At 41.0% G+C, this 19,831-nt stretch overlaps 1 protein-coding gene across 8 annotated transcripts in view; it reads left to right on the top strand.

Annotated features, from left to right (window-relative positions):
- The window catches only part of cast (calpastatin), a 187,096-nt gene that overhangs the window by 107,109 nt on the left and 60,156 nt on the right, over positions 1 to 19,831 (top strand). For 4 of the 8 annotated variants that reach the window (XM_080189093.1, XM_080189094.1, XM_080189090.1 and 1 more), the window contains exons 14-26: positions 806 to 901; positions 1,091 to 1,153; positions 3,236 to 3,361; positions 5,826 to 5,882; positions 6,349 to 6,438; positions 8,285 to 8,380; positions 8,595 to 8,657; positions 9,590 to 9,715; positions 13,214 to 13,270; positions 14,364 to 14,453; positions 15,048 to 15,143; positions 17,067 to 17,129; positions 18,374 to 18,520. In XM_080189093.1, coding sequence (XP_080045219.1) covers positions 806 to 901; positions 1,091 to 1,153; positions 3,236 to 3,361; positions 5,826 to 5,882; positions 6,349 to 6,438; positions 8,285 to 8,380; positions 8,595 to 8,657; positions 9,590 to 9,715; positions 13,214 to 13,270; positions 14,364 to 14,453; positions 15,048 to 15,143; positions 17,067 to 17,129; positions 18,374 to 18,520 — 1,170 coding nt within the window. The remainder of the gene's footprint in view (positions 1 to 805; positions 902 to 1,090; positions 1,154 to 3,235; positions 3,362 to 5,825; positions 5,883 to 6,348; positions 6,439 to 8,284; positions 8,381 to 8,594; positions 8,658 to 9,589; positions 9,716 to 13,213; positions 13,271 to 14,363; positions 14,454 to 15,047; positions 15,144 to 17,066; positions 17,130 to 18,373; positions 18,521 to 19,831) is intronic. The other 4 variants (XM_080189092.1, XM_080189091.1, XM_080189089.1 and 1 more) reach the window with 4 other exon arrangements.

The following is a 19,831-nucleotide window of genomic DNA, read 5'->3' as shown; positions in this document are numbered from 1 at the left end:
CATAGTGGTTAGCACTGCTGTTCACAGCTCCAGGGACCTGGGTTCAATTCTGGCCTCGAGTGACTGCTTGTGTGGAGTTTGCAAGTTCTCCCTGTGTCTGCGTGCTTTCCTCCAGGTGCTCCGGTTTCCTCCCACAGCCAAAGATGTGTGGGATAGGTTGATTGGCCATGTTAAATTGACTCTAGTGTCAGGGGGATTAGCAGCGTAAAGTACAGGGGGTTATGGGAGTGTGGAATGCCATAAGCATAGACAAGGGTCATGGGTGGAGGGGGGATTCATAATGTTAAAATGGCAGCACGGGCTCGTTGGGCCGAAGGGCCTGTTTCCCAGGCTGTTTTGTTCTTTGTTCTTTTGTTCTTTGTTCTAGGGTCTGGGTGGTATTGTGGTTGATACAGACTTGATAGGCCAAACAGCCTCCTTCTGCACTGTAGGGATTCTATGATTCTATAATGCACTTAATTATAGCAGAACACCTTACTGAGAGGCACGTTATCAAGCAAGGTTTGGCACAATATCTCATAAGGAAATATTAGGACAGATGACCAAAAGCTTAACTAAAGAGAGATTTTAATGAGAAGTTTAAAGGAGAATGCAAAGATTGAGAAGTGGAGAAATTGAGAGAGTGAATTTCAAAGCTTTTATTAACATTTACAAATAGCCTTTTTGGTGCTTTAAATAAGTTCCAAAATACTCACTTGATTCATGTAACTCCAGTCCTCATTTACTGGAGCACAGAATGTGGGCACTGAATCTTAACATTCGTGTGAATATTGGTTTTGAGCAGTTTTATTTCTCACATTTCCAGGAATCAGATGTTACTAAGAAGAAGGCCGAAAAAGTGGGAGAAAAGGAAGAATCTATCCCACCTGATTACAGATTTAAGGAGCAACCAGATCCTAAGGTTTGGTTCAAGAATCATTTTGAGACAATCCAATAATTTTGATATTTTCAAAAATTATCCGCATAGAACATTGAGAAACTTGTCTAAAATGGTCTTTCTAACCTGTCATTTTAACTATGTTTATGTTGCTATGTTTATAATTCTGATGGCAATAATAAAAAGCTGATAAAATATTGTTTGTTGTAACAGGATAAAGGTAAAGTGGCCTCTTCCTCCACTGGTCCAGGAGCAAAACCAAAGGCAACAGAGAAGGTAAAGTTGAAGTTTTTTCTCCCTTGTAAGACTATTTGGTTCCCCACAGTGAAATTGCTCAGGACACTATAAGAGGAATTTTCTGAGGTGTCCCACTGCGATTGACCTTACTTAACCATACATAGACTATGGAAGACAATATATAGTAAAAGAATGAAGCAGAATTTATTTGCTGATGCATGCATCAGGAGGGAGATACAGTCAGTGAGGGTTGGTTGTCCTCTCTGAGCTAATCTCGCGTTGTAAAATTGTAATATTCTGGACATTTCAATATCTCATCCAGCCTCGTCAATCAGACTGGAAGATCCAATCACAATATTACACATTATTACCTTAGCCAATACTGTTCTACCTGTTAACAGGAATAGGAGATCAGTAACTCATTTCCCCTGTAGGTTCCTCCCATGTTACCTAAAAACCCTTACCCGCGTCTATCCCAGTAACCAAGGCCACCGCTTGCAGCTACAAATCTTAATTGGCAAAAGGAGTCATTCTCTGCCCACAGTGGCCTCTCCTTATCAGATGGCGAGACTTCTCCAGCTTCACTACCCATGAGCGAATCCACTCTCTGAGATACCAGGCCTATTAAACTTGCTTTTACATATCCAAAAACAGATAACAAAAGGGTGCCTTTCTGTGCTCCTTTATGTTGAAAGAATTTGGCCTGTTTATTACTGTGTTTCATTCAGAATGAAGTTGGCCAAGGTGCACAATACAGATATATTGAAAATACAGTTTAAGTTTATAATACGTGGTTAATTTGTGGTTACACAATTTATAATACTGTTGCAGTTTATAATACTGTTGCAGTTTATAATACCTCATAAGGAAATATTAGGACAGATGACCAAAAGCTTAACTAAAGAGAGATTTTAATGAGAAGTTTAAAGGAGAATGTAAAGATTGAGAAGTGGAGAAATTGAGAGAGTGAATTTCAAAGCTTTTATTAACATTTACAACTAGCTTTTCCGGTGCTTTAAATAAGTTCCAAAATACTCACTTAATTCATGTAACTCCAATCCCCATTTGCTGGAACACAGTCTGTGGGCTTTATAATATCTCTGCATATTTTATTCCAGGCACATTGTGAATTCTCACTATATATAAGGCACTTTATAATTACTTTAACCTAGTCTACTTATCATGGTAAAACTAACATGAAGGGCCTCATACTAAGAATTTTGGACTAGCCCTCATTAGACACCATCCCATAAGTCAATGTTTCTCATGACCTAATAGTAATGATGGTGATGGAAGTGTATTCAAGGAATGTGTCAGGGTTGGAATCAGCAGTGATACTCGTGTAAAACCCAAGGTTGAAGAATCACACAGTAACAGAAAAAAACAGTGTGTGTCTGTCCTTCTTCACATTATTGGGCAAGAGGATAAGAGAGATAAAAGAATGTCAGAAGTATGAAATAATATTTGCCTCTTTGAAATCTTATTCCCATCACTTCTCCAAAGTCCCAGAGTTAGTTTTATTATTTAAAGGAAAAGGGTGAATATATTTTTTATTAGCTCCACATCCTGCATATTTAATGATAAAACATGATTCCACTTAGAGAAAATGGCATTATTTCTCTTTTGTACAAAAGTACTAAGTTACCAACCATAATTTAGATATATTTGCGCAATTTCTCTCTGATCGCCATCGCCAGTGGTGATGTTTTGTGGAAACATAGGGCAGGATTTTCCAGCCGCGCGCACCCCAAGACCAGAAATTACCACCCAAGGTCAATGGACCTTTAAATGGTCTGCCAAATTTTCCATCCTATCTGTTCCACTTTGGGTGGAACTGGAGAATGTACCCCATAATGTGTAACTCTAACTGAACCCCGCAAGATGGAACTGAGAGAGATTATCCATTAGTCTCCCTTGTATGTTCCAGACGTTTGACTGCCAGATGTCAGCTCCCCATCATGTCACTAAATAGAATGTGAGAACTTAAAGGAAATTGTGTGGTCAGTGGCTATTGCTGCATAAAATTTTCTTCATTTGTACTTCTCTATTGATAATTTGTATCTGTGTTCTTGGAAGTATCTGTGAGATGGTTTGACTACATTTATTGTTTTGTTGTTACAGACTATGACAGAAGGTGATGTCCTGGACTCTCTGTCAGCAGACTTTGTCAAAAGTTCTCCAGCTCCAGTTTCTAAATGCTCAGCTCCGACCTCTCATGCTGCAGCTCCGCCGACTGTGCAGAAGGAGGTATGTCTCCAAACTTAAACTGTTAGAGCTGCAGGGAGAAGACTCCTCCCTATTATCCTGCTGGGTGGAATGATACTTAACGTGATTCCATTCTCAACCACTCTAGAGAATCAGCTGCAGCTCTTCCTGTTCCTGACCACTATTTTCTGGGGTCCCTCATATTTCTCTTCCACCTGCTTTTCTACAGTGAGATGACTGGGAATCAGTATCTGCTTCCACATTTATGTTAATAACATCCAGTTCTACATCACCACTGCCAATCTCAACTCTTCCACTGGCTCCCAATTGCCATCTTCCTTATCAGACACCCATTTGTGGATGGGCAGAACTTTCCCCCCAGTAAATATTATGATGAATGAAACCATTGTGTCAGTCCCTGCCAGAAACTGTGTTCCCTCGGCATCAACTCCATTCCTGTCCCTGACAACTGCCTGGGGCCAAACCTGATATTGTATCTGACCCAAAATGGATCTCTGATCACAAAACTCATCACTGAAAGTGCCTACTTTCACCTCTGTCATATCAGCAGACCCACCCATGGCTCAACTCATCTGCTGCTTAAACCTCATCCATGATGTTGTTACCTCCATTCTTTATAATTTCAATATTTTCCTTGCTGGTTTCAGGTTTTCCACGCTCCATTCAGATTATCCAAAGTTTTCTTGTCTGCATTCTAATTTGTATAAAATCCAGTTCATTCACCACCATCACCAGCCAGCCCCCATTGGCTGAAATCTGACAATGTCTCAGTTTGAAAATTTTCTTCCCTGTTTTGTAATCTCGCTGTGGTTTTGTCCCTGCTAATCTTTGCAATCTCTTTCAGCCTTTTAGACTTCTGGAATCTCTGTGTTTATCCAATTCTGGCCTCCTCTGCATTTCTATTTTTAACTGTTCCAAAATTAGCAGCAGTGCATTTCATAGAATCATAGAAACCCTGCGGTGCAGAAGGAAGCCATTCAGCCCATTGTCTCTGCACCAGCAACAATCCCACCCGGTTCTTATCCCCGCAACCCCATGTATTTATTCCGCTAATCCTTCTAACCTACACATCCTGGGACACTAAGGGGCAATTTAACATGGCTATTCAACCTAACCCGCACATCTTTGGAATGTGGGAGGAAACCGGAGCACCCAGAAGAAACCCATGCAGACATGTGGAACACGTGCAAACTCCACACAGACAGTGATCAGAGTCTGGGAATCAAAGCTGGGTCTCTGGAGCTGTGAGGCAGTATGCTAACCACTGTGCCACCGTGCCGCACTTAATGGCCTCTGCCTTAAAATTGGAAATTCCCACCATCATCTCTACTCCTCTCCCTTCCTTCAAGCTCCTTACAGTCTATCTCTGTCCAGTTATCTTCTTATGTAGCTCACTGTCAAATTCATCTTGACACCTTTCCTGTGAAACAGCTGGTAATGTTTTACTGTGTCAAAGGTGCTATATCAATGCAGGATACTGTTGGTGTTGTAAGTTTGGAATTCTTTGGGAAACTTTCTCCACTTCCCAATCTGATTGATCACATGTAATCAATAATAGTAATAATTAACCAGGGACCACTAAGAAGTGGAAGACAGTAGATCTTGTCCGGGATTCTCTCAGATTAAATCTAACTTCCTAATGTGTGGGAAAGCGGGAGTATTTCCTGCCAGTGATTTAGTGTACTTAACCAGAGTGAATTGCCAACATTCTGTGCATCATAGAGTACCTCAGTGGGATTCAGTCTAGTAAGTAGGGGGCAGGGCCTGTTCCTGCCTGAGAGGCTGGCAGCATGGTGCTCAGCAAGCCACTGTGCATTTGCTGATCTGTCAGTGCGGAGATCAGCGCATGCGCAGAGGCCCCCCCATTGCCTGGCCTCACGGCTCTCCCCAGGCCAGCCCCTGTGTTCCCTCTTACTGGCTTCCCCCAACCCCCCCCACAAACCCTCCCCACCATCAGTGAGACTGAAGGGACTGACGAAGGACCACCTGCCTTAACTCTGATTTTCTCTTCACAGATACTGCAAGATTGCATTTCCAGCATTTTCTGTTCTTGATTCAGATTTCCAGCATCCACAGTACTTTGTTCTTGCATTAATGTTTAATTCACTGTCCCTTCTCTTCCAGATATTCCCACCTTGCAGAAGCCCTATCCTTCTCTCTGAAGAGATTTCCATTGATTTGTCACCTTTACCTCATTTGTCTTCATTGTATAGTGTATTTTCTTCAAGCGTTTGCTTGGGCAACCACTAAAACTCACTTTCACGGCAACATTTTCTGCCTCAGCAACCATTTTCCATGCCAATTGATTCCACATGGAATTCAACTGAAATTCTACCCTTCATGATTTCAACATTGTTTGACGAGGGATCATTGACCTGAAATGTTAACTCTGTGTCTTTGCCCACAGATGCTGTCAGAACGGTGGAGTATTTCCAATGTTTTTTGTTTATATCACATTTGTAATGTTCTTTTCTTTCTTGCAAAGGCACCTCTGAAAGCTTCGACAGCTGCCCCAGTTTCTGCGGGTAAAAGTGGTGCTAAGGTGAGTGAATAAAGCAGAGTAAAATGAGAAATGTATGGCACTGCCAGTGACAGCAGAAGAATTGCCCAAACAGATTATTTTAGGAAACCTTCACAGATCGTTTATCAATACTACCTTGGATATTATCACAGATCCGTTCTTAACTGCAATATCCTAATCTGCAATTCTCAGGTTCCAAAATTCAACTGCAAGAATAATCCTGTCCCATACTTCAGATCTGTCACTGCACAATACTTCATTACCACCAACTTTCGATTTTTATGTGCACCATGTTTCCCCACATGTTCCAAACACACTAATTCACAAAAACAGGTTTTAAATTCACCAATCAGTGATTGTAGAAACTAAAGTCTAACTTCACCTACTTCACATTCCATGTCGAGCTCCCACTTCCGGACAAGGAAGAATTAACTTTACCAGTTAAGTGTGAGCAGCAGTTGCTTGAGATGTCTTTTTATTTTTAAAGGGTGAAGATCCTTTTGACCTACTTGCAGGAACACTCCCATCAGAAGCACCGGACAAATCAGGTCCAAAATACACTGGTCCCCCAGTGAAGGTACAAATAAAATTTGTCTCCTAATACTTGCAGTCTTTGAATAAAGTTTCTTTTATTGCGTCATATGTTGGTCCATTTGTTTGTGGAGCTAATGTACATCTGGAACGAGTCTGTTGGTAATGCTGTCCATTCCTCAGTCCAATAATAACAATGTGACAGATATGTTGGCTCACGTGCTTTTGTGGGAAAAAAATGTTTTATGTTGGGGTGGTGGTCCCTTTTAAGAGCTGAGTTTCTCTGTAAGAATTTTTATAAAACATGGCTTGCATGCAGAAAATCATCGCAAGATCAAGATGCATGTGAGAGAAATAATAGAAAGAGGGTTAACAAAAAATTAATCACAAGGGGAACTAGATTATGGTTATGGCTCTGGCCTCAAGCAAGACTTTTAGATTAGAATAATCTGCCTGCAGAACAAGAAATATCCCTTTCAAGTAGAGCTCATTTGAAATTTCACGTGCTGCCTTAAAAGAGTTAAAAACTCTTGTTAGATGAAGGACTCATAACGGTGAGTTGAACTTCTAGAAATAGCCAAGCTGAGAGAGAGCTCTCCAGAGTTAAAGGACAACAGGCGAATTCTGACTCACAGTTGTTATGCTTAGGAAGGCAGCGACATGTGGGTTGAGTAGGAAGTCTGCAACCAAGGGATGCTTATTGAAGATTTGAAGTGAAATCCTTGCTGGATGTAAGTGAAAGGCCCAGGAAATCTTAAACCTGTATACAAATCTTTGAAGCAGTACTTAAACCAAACGGCCAATCTGTCAATTTTAAATAATTATCTGACTTGAAATTTGGGGGTGTGAGTCAAATGGGAGAAGAGAGAAATTTGAGTGAGGAAGTTTGGTTGCGAGAATAAGTAACTGTCTTCATTGTACATTTAAGATATTTAATATAACGAACTAGTTAAAATAGAGTATAGTTTTTAGTATTTGTGTTTTGATTTTTAGATAATATTCTTTTGTTTTAAACCTTGAACCTTGGAGCTTCTTTCAGTAAATGCTTGAATTTTTGGTTTCTCAAATGAATGTTGCTGGTCACTACTTAAACCAACATATGGACTTAATGTAGTAATCCCCAGCCATTTCACAAGAGCATTATCAAACAGAATTGGCTACTGAGAAATACACTTGACCGATCATTCAAAGAGTTTGATTTTACAGAATGTCTTAAAGAAAGAAAAAGGTTGAAGGACTCAGAGGCTCAGGGAATGGGTACCAGAGCTTCCTCTGACAACTGCTACCGTCTATTATATCCAGCTGCTTCAGAGCCTTGAATAATTTCCTAATCCACTTGACTCACATATCTCTAGTTATCATTTAAATTAAAGCAAAAAAAACTGGGATTAAGAATTTATTGATGACCATCAAATCATTGTCGATTGTTGGAAAAATCCATCTGGTTCATTAACGTCCTTCAGGAAAGGAAATCTGCCATCCTTACCTAGACTGGCCTACATGTGACTCCAGAGCCATGGTAATGCAGTTGACTCTCAACTGCCCTCCAAAATGGCTGCTCAGTTCAGGGGCAGCTAGAGACGGGCAATAAATGCTGGCCAGCCAGCAACACCCTGTTTCATGAATGAATAAAAAAAATACTGTGGATGCTGGAAATCTGGAATAAAACCAGATACTACTGGAAAAATCAGCATCTGTGGAGAGAGAGACAGCAGACAGACAGAGTTGAGCATTTGGAGTCCACGAATCTTCAGATGCTGCCAGACTGCTAGGTTTCTCCAGCATGTTCTAGTTTTATTTCAGTTACCATTTTACTGAACTGCATGTGGATAATGAACCTTAATAATTATATGAATACTATCATTGAGTAATTCAACTTCTCACATTTTCAGGAACCGAATGTTACTACGAAGAAGCCGGAACTAGTTGGAGAAACGGAAGAGTCTATACCACCTGATTACAGATTTAAAGAGCAACCTGATCCTAAGGTTTGGGCCAATGATCAGTTTGAAACAAGCCAATAATTTTTGTATTTTCCAAAAATAGCTGTGCACAGAGCAAGGAGTAAAATATCTGAAATTATATTTTTATATTTTTAATTCTCATTTAATTATATTTATGTTGCTGCTTTACCAGCTGCCTTCCATTTTGTATATTTCTGAATATCTTGATAAAAATCTGAAAACTTGTTTGTTTTAACAGGATAAAGGTAAAGTGCCCTCTTCCTCCACTGGTCCAGGAGCAAAACAAAAGGCAACAGAGAAGGTAAAGCTGTTGCTTTCTCCCCATATGGGGATTTGATTCCCTCCAGTTAAACTCTACAAGGCACCATTCTATCAGTCAGTGAGCTTCATGATCTCAGTATATTAATAATGGTGGTGGAAATTTGTTAAGAGATAATGGCTGAAATTTTACCAGCGCACTGGCCCTGATTCCAGGGGCAGGTTTGGCTTGGATAGCAGCATTTTCCATTAGCCTTGGAAGGAATCAAGAACTTCAGGCAGATGTGCCGATAAAATTCCGCCTATCATTTCACTCAGTGCTAGGGCTGGGATCAGCTGTGAGTCCACACTCACAAAAGCAGTATTAGTGAGTGTGTCTGGCCTTCCTCATAGTGCTGGGCGGGAGGGTATGAGAGTGATAAACATACTTGGAATGTAAAGAATGTTAGAGGTACGAAAAGTACATTTGCCTGTTTGAAACCTCGTTCCCATTGCTTCTCTAGACTCTCAGAGAATTTTCTTGCTCTGATTATAAACTATCTGAAACTATTGGCAGATTAATACAATTGTACACAAATTCCAGTTTCCAAACGTGTAAAGTAGTTTCATTTGGAAAACATGTCATCTTGTTATTTCTTTTTTGTGCGGATACACTGAGGTTCTGATTTCTTACAATATAATTGCACATTGGTTCTTTGATTTCCAATATCACAATGCTGTTTTGTGGAAACATAAAGTGCAGCTGTAACTGAACCTAGCACATTACTCCTTGCATGGTCCAGATGTGGAGCTGACAGATCTGAATCTTTCCAGTTGGCAAGTGAGAAACTCAAGGGTGTGAAGGAGAATTGTGCAGTTAAAAACAATTGCGGCAATGAAATTTTAAAAATTTGTGCTTCATTACTAAGGATTTGAGATGTTTGTGTCTATGTTCTTGAAATATCTTTGACTGCATTTATTGTGTCGTTATTACAGAGTATGACAGAAGATGACATCCTAGATTCCCTGTCAGCAGACTTTGTCCAAAGTTCTCCAGCTCCAGTTTCTAAATGCTCAGCTCCAACCTCTCACTCTGCAGTTCCGCCGTCTATACAGAAAGAGGTATGTCTTCAATCTTAAACTGTTAGAGACTGCATGAGGAGAGGGTTTTCCTGCATTATCTTGCTGGGTTGAATGGTACTCACATGATTCCATTCTTAACCATCCAGTTGTCACTAGAGAATCAGCTGCAAAGTCTTCTCTTCCTGCTTCTGCAACCATTATCTTCTGAGTTTCCCCATATTTCTCTTCTACATGCTGCCCCACGATGAGATCGTTGGGATTCGTTATCAGATTCCACATTCACACTGATGATACCCGGCACTGCATCACCAATACCTCGATCAATTCTCTCCATTGCCCTGTTATTTATCAGACACTTCCTCCCATAAAACATTGTGATGAGTGAAACCCAGGACTGAATTTTCCAGCCCATCCCTTTGGACAGATCTTCCAGTCCTACTGACTGGATGGTGGCACCCCGCTGCCGTTGTCTTTAGTCCCCACCAGAAACTATGTTCCCGAGGCATCGACTCTATGCCTCTCCCTGGCAACTGTCTTGAGGCTGAACCAGACAGTGCACAAGTTTATTATTGTATCTGACTTCTTTTGATTTAATATAGTATGGACTTCTAAGCACAGAACTACTTCATCTACAAAAAAGCTTACTTCCACCTCTGTCATATCATCAGACCCTCTTCCCATGCCTCAACTCGTAAGCTGCTGAAAGCCTCACCCATGGTGTTGCTACCTCCATATTTGAGAATTGCAATGGTTTCTTGTCTGCCTTCAACTTTTTCATTGTCCACTACCATCAGACCATGCAAATTTCTCCTAACTGCATCCTAACTCTCAGCAAGAACCACATCATGTGATTGTTGATCTCTGTTAACTGAAGTCTGGTAATATCTCAGTTTTAAAATTTTCATTCTTGTTTTAAAAACCCTCCATTTGTCACTTATCATCGATCTTCTGCAGCCTTATTAATCTCCGGAATCCAATCCTGGCACAATTGGCAGAGAATTTAACTATCTCTTGTGGTATGGAACTCCCACCATAAAGCTGTCCACATTTCTATTCTGCTCTCTTCCTTTAAGCTCCTTGCAATTCATCTCTTTTACCATTTATCCAAACATCTCCTCATGTGGCTTCCTGACACAGCTGCTTGATATGTTTCCAGTGAAGCACCTGGTGACATTTTACTGTGCTATATAAATGCAGGATGCTGTTGGTGTTGTAAGTTAGGCATTCTTAGGGCAATTCTTTCTTTCTAGCTTTGTAATCTGATTGGCCACAGATAATTACATGACCAATGGTAGCAATAGCTAATGAGGGAACAAGAAGGAACCAATCAGGTAGTTTGGTATGATAATGTGAAATGGATGGAAGCTCATTCTGCATTTTCACAAAACTATTTCATTTAAACTGAACAGAAATATATGAACCATTTAGTAGAAACAACAAAATATATTGTTTAAATTTTGCTTTAACCCTCAGGACTGATATTCTTCAATGTCATTTCCACCCTAGTTTCTCTTACATCTCTGAGACCAACAAATATTTGGGAAAAACTCCATCTAAATTCGTAACACCAGCAGCATCAATCCTTTGAGAAAGGAGAAAATAATAACATGCTTACAGCTTCTCTTGCATTGCTAAATACAATCGCAGCAGTTAAAGTGCGATTGCACCCATCCAGTCATCTTCCAGATTTAACAATGGGCACTGCTTTCCAAACTATTTTCCAATGTGACCCCATTAGTCATTGGTGATCCTAGGTGCCAACAAAAACTAAAATCACAATAAATAGTATAGCAACACCCAGCATATAGTAATTAAAGTCTGTTTATTAAAGATCAGCGTATAATGAATCATTTTACAAATATGAAAATCTGTATGTTCAGAGTACTTTATAAAAATGTTATTATTTGATGTACTCATGCAGGTTTCAGACAAGTTCTCCATATTCCCTGATAACTCAAAACTTAGTGACCCTCCTCCACCACCCCCTCATTCCTACAACCCTTCCTACGCATATAATCAATTTCTTTACCAAACACACACCTTCTTCCAAACTCCCATCTCCACTGTGCCCCACCCAGCTCCTCATCCCAAACACTTCTCCTCCCCACACAATCACCAATCACTCAGGAACACCTCTGCCAAACACCTCAACATGTTCAATCTCACAAACCCCCTTCCCCTCCACTGACTTTCAGCTGAGTTGTCAATGCCTGTGAAGCTATCCTGGAATAAGGAGTCAGTTAACAGGCAGACAGCAGCAGAAACACTGTAGAATTTGAAACTTCCACCTTCCTTGCTCAGCTGCATGAACCTCCTGCTTTTTCCTGATCTCAGACAGTAAGACAGTTATACTCATCTGTCTTAGCTATGACAAGTTAGTGCACAAACACCCTGGGCTCACTTGAACTAGCCGCTAAAAGTGTTTGCAGAGCATTGGGAGTGCTTTGAGCTTGCTATCTTCCCCATGCTGTTTTGTGGAATTAACCAAAGGGCCCACGGCTATCCCACCACAGTTTCCAGATTGGTTTGTCGCCTCTCTCCAATCTCCGTTGACCCAAAATGTGACCTTGATCCTGATACACAGTTTGGTAAGTCCTCTTATTAGGAATTAGTTTGAATAACATTGGATAAGCAATCACCTGCAGCCACATAGCTGGTTGTCAGATACCCACCACCCTCAATTCTCAAAGAGCTCTGACCTGTGTCAGCCCCATTCATCTGCTATGATCGGTGCCAATAGATTAACATTTGAACATACCATTTCCACGTTTCAGAAACCTGTCCGTTTCATTACCCTGGACTGATCTTTTTGTGGACTCAGCTCCACTTACCTGTCCACTCATCATAGCTTTAATTCCTTTACTGTTCAAAAATTTATCTATTGCTGTTTTCCTACAGTGTTGACCAACCTTCACTTCTTGCAGGTTGGAATAACACTGTGACTGTATAGATTGCTCTCATTTAAAGTCTAAAGAAGGTAGTAGAAAGGATTTGGAAAGCTCTAAACAAATAAGTGAGACTGAAAGCACTCACAAAGGATCATCTGCCTGAAGTATTAACACTGCTCATCTTTCCACAGATGTTGCAAGACTTGCATTGCCAGCATTTTCTGTTTTTGTTTCAGATTTCCAGCATTCACAGTATTTTGCTCTTGCGTTAATGTTTAATTCACTGCCACTTCTGTTCCAGACATTCCCTCTGTGCAGAAGTTGTATCCTTCTGTCCGATGAGATTTTCATGTCTTAGTTTATTCTTGTTCATCTTCACTTCTCTGTGTTTCCCTTCTTGTGTTTGTTCAGGCACCCAACAAAACTCACTTTCGCAGCCACACCTTGCCCTGTCACTGTCTTTGGCATCAGTTAACTCCACATGGAATCCAACTGAAGTTCTCCCCTTGGTGTTTTGACAATTGTGCTAACAAGGGACCATCGACCTGAAACATTAATTCTGTTCCTTTTTCCACAGATACGGACAGATCTGCTGAGTATTTCCAGCATTTGCTTTGTAATTACAATTGTAATGTTCTTTCTTGCAAAGGCACCTCTGAAAGCTGCAACGGCTGCCTCAGTTTCTGCAAGCAAAAGTAGTGCAAAGGTAAGTCAAAAAAGCATTAAGTGTGAAATGAATGGCAGCTGCCAATGGCAGCAGAGGAATTGCATAAAGAAATCAGTTTAGGACACCTCCGCAGATTGTTCACTGTTCAGATACCATCACAGAGCGGTTCTTAGCTCCATTATCACAGTCTATAATTCTAATGTTCTAAATATGTCTGCAAGGATAATCCTATCCCACATTGTCACTTCCTTGAGGGAGGCAGTGGCATAGTGCTATTGTCACTGACTAGTAAGCCAGAAATCCAGAGTCTCAGCAGATAGTGAAATCTGGAAATTAGAACTATATACTTCTAAAATCCGGAATTTTACAAAAATATTTAATGATGACCATGAAACCATCACTGATTATTGTAAAAATCCATTTGCTTCTCTAATGCTCTTTAGGGAATAAAATCTATGATCCTTTCTTGGTCTAACCTATATCTACAGATCCATAGCAAGATGGTTGACTCTTAGCTGTTCCCTGAAATGGTCTGGGAATCCACTCAGTTCAAGGGTAATTAGGGATGGGCAACTAATGCTGGCCTAATGAAGCCCACATCACATGAAAGAATGTTTTTAAAAAGCATATCTGATTCTACAATACTTCTAGCCTTTTATTCCAAACATCATCATAACACTGCAATTTTTGACTATGCTGTGCTTTTGCCCACCCCAATCCATTTGTACAAAGCAGATGAATTAACAAGATTTTAAATTCACAAATGAATGCTTGTAAAAACTAAAGTCATAATAGCCTTTTTAACACTCCCTAATACCACAACTCCTCTTCAAGGGAGCATGTTGGAACATTTTTAAAGGAAAGATAGATAAATTTTTGAAGGGTAAAGGAATTAACATTATGGTGAGCGGGCAGGTAAGTGGAGCTGAGTCCACAAAATGATCAGCCATGATCTTATTGAATGGCAGAGCAGGCTCGAGGGGCCAGATAGCCTACTCCTGCTCCTAGTTCTTATGTTCTTACTTGTGAAGTATGAACAGCAGCTACATAAGTTTTTTAATTAACATTGCTGTCCTAATATGTTTCCACTGAGCTTTGACATAAATGAAAAAAAACTATTTTGTTTTTAAAGGGTGAAGATCCATTTGACCTACTTGCAGGAACACTTCCATCAGAAGCACCAGACGATTCAGGTCCAAAATACACTGGTCCCCCAGTGAAGGTACAAATAAAATGTGTCTCCTCATGCTTCATATGTTACAGAAGATTTATGTAATGCACCATTGTTGACACAATCCTTTGTGCAGCTATTACACATTTGTACACAAGGGATTTGGTCTGTTGGTAAATCTGTCCTTTCCACAAACTAACGTATTGACATAGCAAAGCACAGTGAAGTCACAGCAACATTGTCAAACAAAATCTGTGACCAATAAATACAGGAAGATTTTGAGAGAGGCAACCAAAAGCTTAATTAAAGTGTATGATTTTCTGGAGCTCCTTGAAGGATATCAGGATCAGGGAGGCATAGACGCTGTTGGATGGAATTCTAAAGATGTCTCTGAAGTGTTAAAGGCTTTTACTGGCAGCTTTTTCAATGCCTTAGATCAAAATGTCCTGTTGATTCACTTGACACCAGTTAACAGGCGCCAGAGTGTGACAACTAGGGGATTTTCACAGTAACTTCATTAATGTAAGCCTATTTGTGACACTAATAAATAAACTCCTAAATTTTAATGTTTTATTGATATACGTTATGCAGATATTGAATTTTAACATTTATGTGATTATTGGCATTTATTTCTCACATTTTCAGGAACCAGATGCTACCAGGAAGAAGGCTGAACTAGTGGGAGAAAGGGAAGAATCTATACCTCCTGCTTACAGATTTAAAGAGCAACCCGATCCTAAGGTTTGGTCCAATAATCTATTTTAGATAAGCCAGTATAGTTTGCATTTTCAGTAGTTTCCTAAGAAGCTATAATATAAAACAAAATGAACATACTTTTACACCAGTATCAGCTGTGGCTCAGTTGTTAGAGATCTTGCCTCTGAATCGGAAGGTACAAGTTCAAGTGCCACTGCAGAACTTTAACACAAAAGTCCAGGCCAACAATCCAATGCAGTACTGAAGCAAGGTTCAGCTACTGGAGGAGAGATAAAGCAAGGCCCCATCTATCCTCACAGGTGGATGTAAAAGAAGAAACCATTTCAGAGAAGAGCAGCACAATTATACTCAATGATCAGAGAATCACTACAGTGCAGAAGGAGGCTATTTGAGTCGAGTCTGCACCGATTCTCTGATGACGTATTTTATCCAGGCGCTATCCCCATAACCCACCTATTTACCCTGCTAATCCCATAATCTACAAATCTCGGGACACTCAGAGGAAATTTAGCATGGCAATCCATCTAACTGGCACACCTTTGGACTGCAGGAGGAAACCAGAGTACCTGCAGGAAATCCACACAGACATGGAGAGAACATGCAAACTCCACACAGACAGTCACCCAAAGTTGGAATTGAACCCGGGTCCCTAGTGCTGTGAAGCAGCAGTGCTACCCAGTGTACCACCGTACCCTCTAGATGTAGGAACTATTTATTCCCTGATCAGCATTATGAAAAATGTTAGAAGCTATTATTAAAGGCATTATAGCAGGGCATTTGGGAAAAATTCAAGGTGATCAGACAGAGTCAATGTGATTTTATGAAAGGGAAATCATATTTAACCAGTTTATTGGAGTTTTTTGGAAAAGTAAGATATGCTGAGGACAAAGGGGAACTACCTGATGTCTGGTACATAGATTTCCAGAAGATAGTTGATCAGGTGTCACCCCAAAGTTTATTGCAAAAAATAGTGTAGGCAGTAACACGTTGCAATGGATACAAAATTCGCCAGCTAATAAGAAATAGAGAGTAGGCATAAAAGGGCTTTTTTCTAGTTGCCAAGGTGTAACAAGATTGTGTGCCACAAGGATCAGTGTTGGGGCCTCAACGTTTTTTACAAGTTATATAGATGACTTAAGTTGAGGAACTGAAAGTATAATGCTAGTCCCCCTAACACTAAGAGGCAATTTAGCATGGCTAATCCACCTAACCCGCACATCTTTGGGTGTGGGAGGAAACCAGAGCGCCTGGAGGAAACCCACGCAGACATGGAGAGAACACACAGGCGCTACAGAAATGCAAGGCCTTTTGTTGCTGATGTATAAATAATGCTGCTATCACAAGCTGCAATCGAGCTGCTGGAATCAGAGAACAGAAACTGCTAATTAATTTCATAGAGTCTTACAGTGCAAAAGAAAGCATTCAGCCCATCGAGTCTGCACCGACCACAATCCCACTCATCCCCATTACCCCATGTATTTACTCTAACTAGTCTCCCTGACACTAAGGTCCAATTTAGCATGGCCAATCCACTTAACCCTCACATCTTTGGATGTGGGAGGAAACCGGAAGACCCGGAGGAAACCCATGCAGACACGGAGAGAATGTGCAAACTCCGCACAGACAGTGATCCAAGCCGGGAATCAAACCCGGATCCCTGGCACTGTGAGGCAGCAATGCTGACCACTGTGCCACCTGATGGCACTGTGTCACCTGATAATTTGCTTGCCTAAACCTTCCATTCATTAATCCTGCTTAACAATAGCTAAGTACTTTTACATTTCAGTTTATTGAGTGAACAAGGCTCACACTGAGCGTAAATTTGCTCTTGTATGAATTTCAAGTATTTTGACAATTTTGCTTATGTTGGTGTTTTACCGACTGCTTTCAATTGTGTATCATTCTGATGTTGCAAAGAGAGATGTGTTTAAATGTTTTTTTAAACAGGATAAAGGTAAAGTACTCTCTTCCTCCGCTGGTCCAGACATGAAACCAAAGGCCACAGAGAAGGTAAAGTTGTGGTTTTTTCGCCTGTAACTGTACAGTGAAACCTCCTCAAGGCACCATGCTATAAGCCAGTGACTTTCATGATCTTATTACATTAAAGATAGTGATGGAAGTTTGTTAAAGTGTTTCACTTGGTGCCAGGGCCGTGATTGGCAGTGATGCTCCAGCGATTGCCCGAGATTGGAGGACACCCCGCGCCCACCCCCTCCACACCCCCCCTCCACCCCCCGCCCACCCTCTCAGAAACAACATTGATGAATATGTCTGGCTTTCTTCAGATTGTTGGGTGGGATGATAACAGAAATGTAAAACACTTGGAACATGAGAAATGTCAGAGAAGAGAAAAGAACATTTGCCTCATTAATACCTCATTTCCAGCATTTCTCCCAGAGTATTTTCCTGCTCTTTGTTTAAAGATCGGATTGGGAAAAAAAATCTGAAAATATTAAAATTCCGGTTTCCTAATCTTGTAAATTTAATGATTAAACTTAGATTTGTTAAGGAAAATGGCATTTTGTGCGGTTTTTTTAAACGTGAATTAAACGAACTATAATTCTTACCATATATTTAGACATTAGTCGAGATGTAGCAGCCCCATTTGCCACAGTACAAATCCCGTAATGACTGCAAGAGGCCAAAAATGGGATTTGCACTTATGAGATCTCTGTTTACAATCTTCCCCGCCCTCCCCCAGTGACATGACTGAGCATGGACCTGATTTCCATGCATTCTAATGTATTAACATATTATTAAAGTGCCTGACAATGCAGTGTCTGACCACAGTGCATCCCCCTCCCTGCCCCCCAGCGGTGTGACATCACACCGACGTGGATCACTGCTCATTTCCAGAAGCAAAAACCAGTCATGATGACCATGCTGGGGACAGGGAGGTGCCTGTAAGCCCAGGGGCTGAGGGACACAGCTGGGCATTGCCCACAGTCTTTGTAGTGCTGCCAAGTACTGCAAGCGGGCATACGCAGAGGTCTTTGGCAGGAGGTGGTTAAACTCCACCATAGGGGAACTTTACTGTTATGTATGTCGGGATTGGTGAGGTCTTCCCCTTGTCCACTGGATGGTCCTGATGTCTGGGGGATTGTTCCTGATGTCTGTCAGGGGCAGGGGTTTCTGATATCCATCTGGGGTTCCTGATATCTGTGTGGGAGAGGGCCTTAAATTTAACTTGGTGTGCCTTTTAAAGTAAGTACATTTATTGTTGTTTAACTGCATTTACTGTGTTGTAATTACAGAGTATGACAGAAGATGATGTCCTGGACACTCTGTCAGCAGACTTTGCCCAAAGTTCTCCAGCTCCAGTTTCTAAATGCTCAGCTCCGATTTCTAAATGCTCAGCTCCGACCTCTCATGCTCCAGCTCCACCGTCTTTACCAAAAGAGGTATGTCTCCAATCTTAAAATGTTAGAGACTAGAGGGGAAAGGTCACTCTTTTTTTTTATCCTGTTGGGTGTGATGACATTCACACGATTCCATTCTTAACTATTCAGTTGCAGGCAGAGAAGCAACAGCTTCTCTTCCTACTCCTGTACTGTTACTTCTGGAGTCCCTCATCTATCTAATCTTGGCTCCTTCGTACTTCCCATCTACATGCAGCACTGTAGCAGTGTTTTTGAGAATCATAATATCTGGTTCAACATGTACTCTAATGATATGCAACTAACCACCATCTCTCTGGACAGATGGAATTTAATGTTCTCCCTGCATTGGGTTCAGTGGCATTCAGTAAGGTGGAAGGTGGCAGGTAGGGGTTCTTTGCCTTCCCACTTCTATCCTGATTAAGTTCATGGTGGGAAAACCCATGGACAGTCTTTCCACCTTACCTCAATTAATGCCCAATTAAAGACGGCCTCTTCCTGCTGCTGCTTTTCATTCAGCAATAGATGGGGGTGCTCAACATATAGGCAGCATTACCGGAAAATCCATGTAGTGTTTCTTGAGAACTGATTCCCTTTGTCCAAAGTCACCAAGTCACCTCTTGAAAACCACCCCATGTCCTTGCACATAAATATCTTATATCTCAGTTGGAAAGAACAAAGCTATTGCCTTCAGTCTCTATCACAAACTCTGTTCCATAGGCATCATCTCCATCCTTTCCCAAAGCAACTGACTGTCTGAGAATGTTCCCATCTTTCCACAAGCAACAGTTGTGGCCTGCCATTAGCCAGTGGCAGGATCTTCTGTCCCGCCATTGTCAACAGACTTCCCTGTTGATGCATTCCTCGCCACCATAAAACCTGTGGCATGGGTGCACCCAACAGGACTGGAAGATCCCCACCAGTGTAAAGAGCCAGAAAGCTCCAACCTTGGTGTCATATTTGATCTCAGAGTTGCATTTTGACCACATAACCGCTTCATGATCAAGACTGCTATTTCCACCTGAAGAACGTTACTCTGGTCTGCCCGCTCCTCAGATCATCTGCTTAGAAGTGTAAAGGGAATCAAAAACATTCCAATACTCTTCTGGTCACCCTCCTATAGTTCGCCCTCCATAAACCTCAGCTCATCCAAACCTTTCTTGGTCATATTCTCAATTGCATCATGTCCCATTCCCTCATCACCTCTGCGCTTGCTGACTTACATTGAAACATTGCCAGATTGGAATCTAATGTTAATTTTCTCGTTCTTGTTTATAAACCTCTCCATGGCCTGACCTTCCCTATTTCTCCAACTTCTTCCAGACTTACAAGCAT

This window comes from Carcharhinus amblyrhynchos, chromosome 5 (assembly GCF_965287045.1).
Source record: "Carcharhinus amblyrhynchos chromosome 5, sCarAmb.v2.hapA, whole genome shotgun sequence".
NCBI lineage: Eukaryota > Metazoa > Chordata > Chondrichthyes > Carcharhiniformes > Carcharhinidae > Carcharhinus > Carcharhinus amblyrhynchos.
Note: the sequence above shows the minus strand (reverse complement) of the source record. Positions and strands in the feature narration are given on the sequence as shown.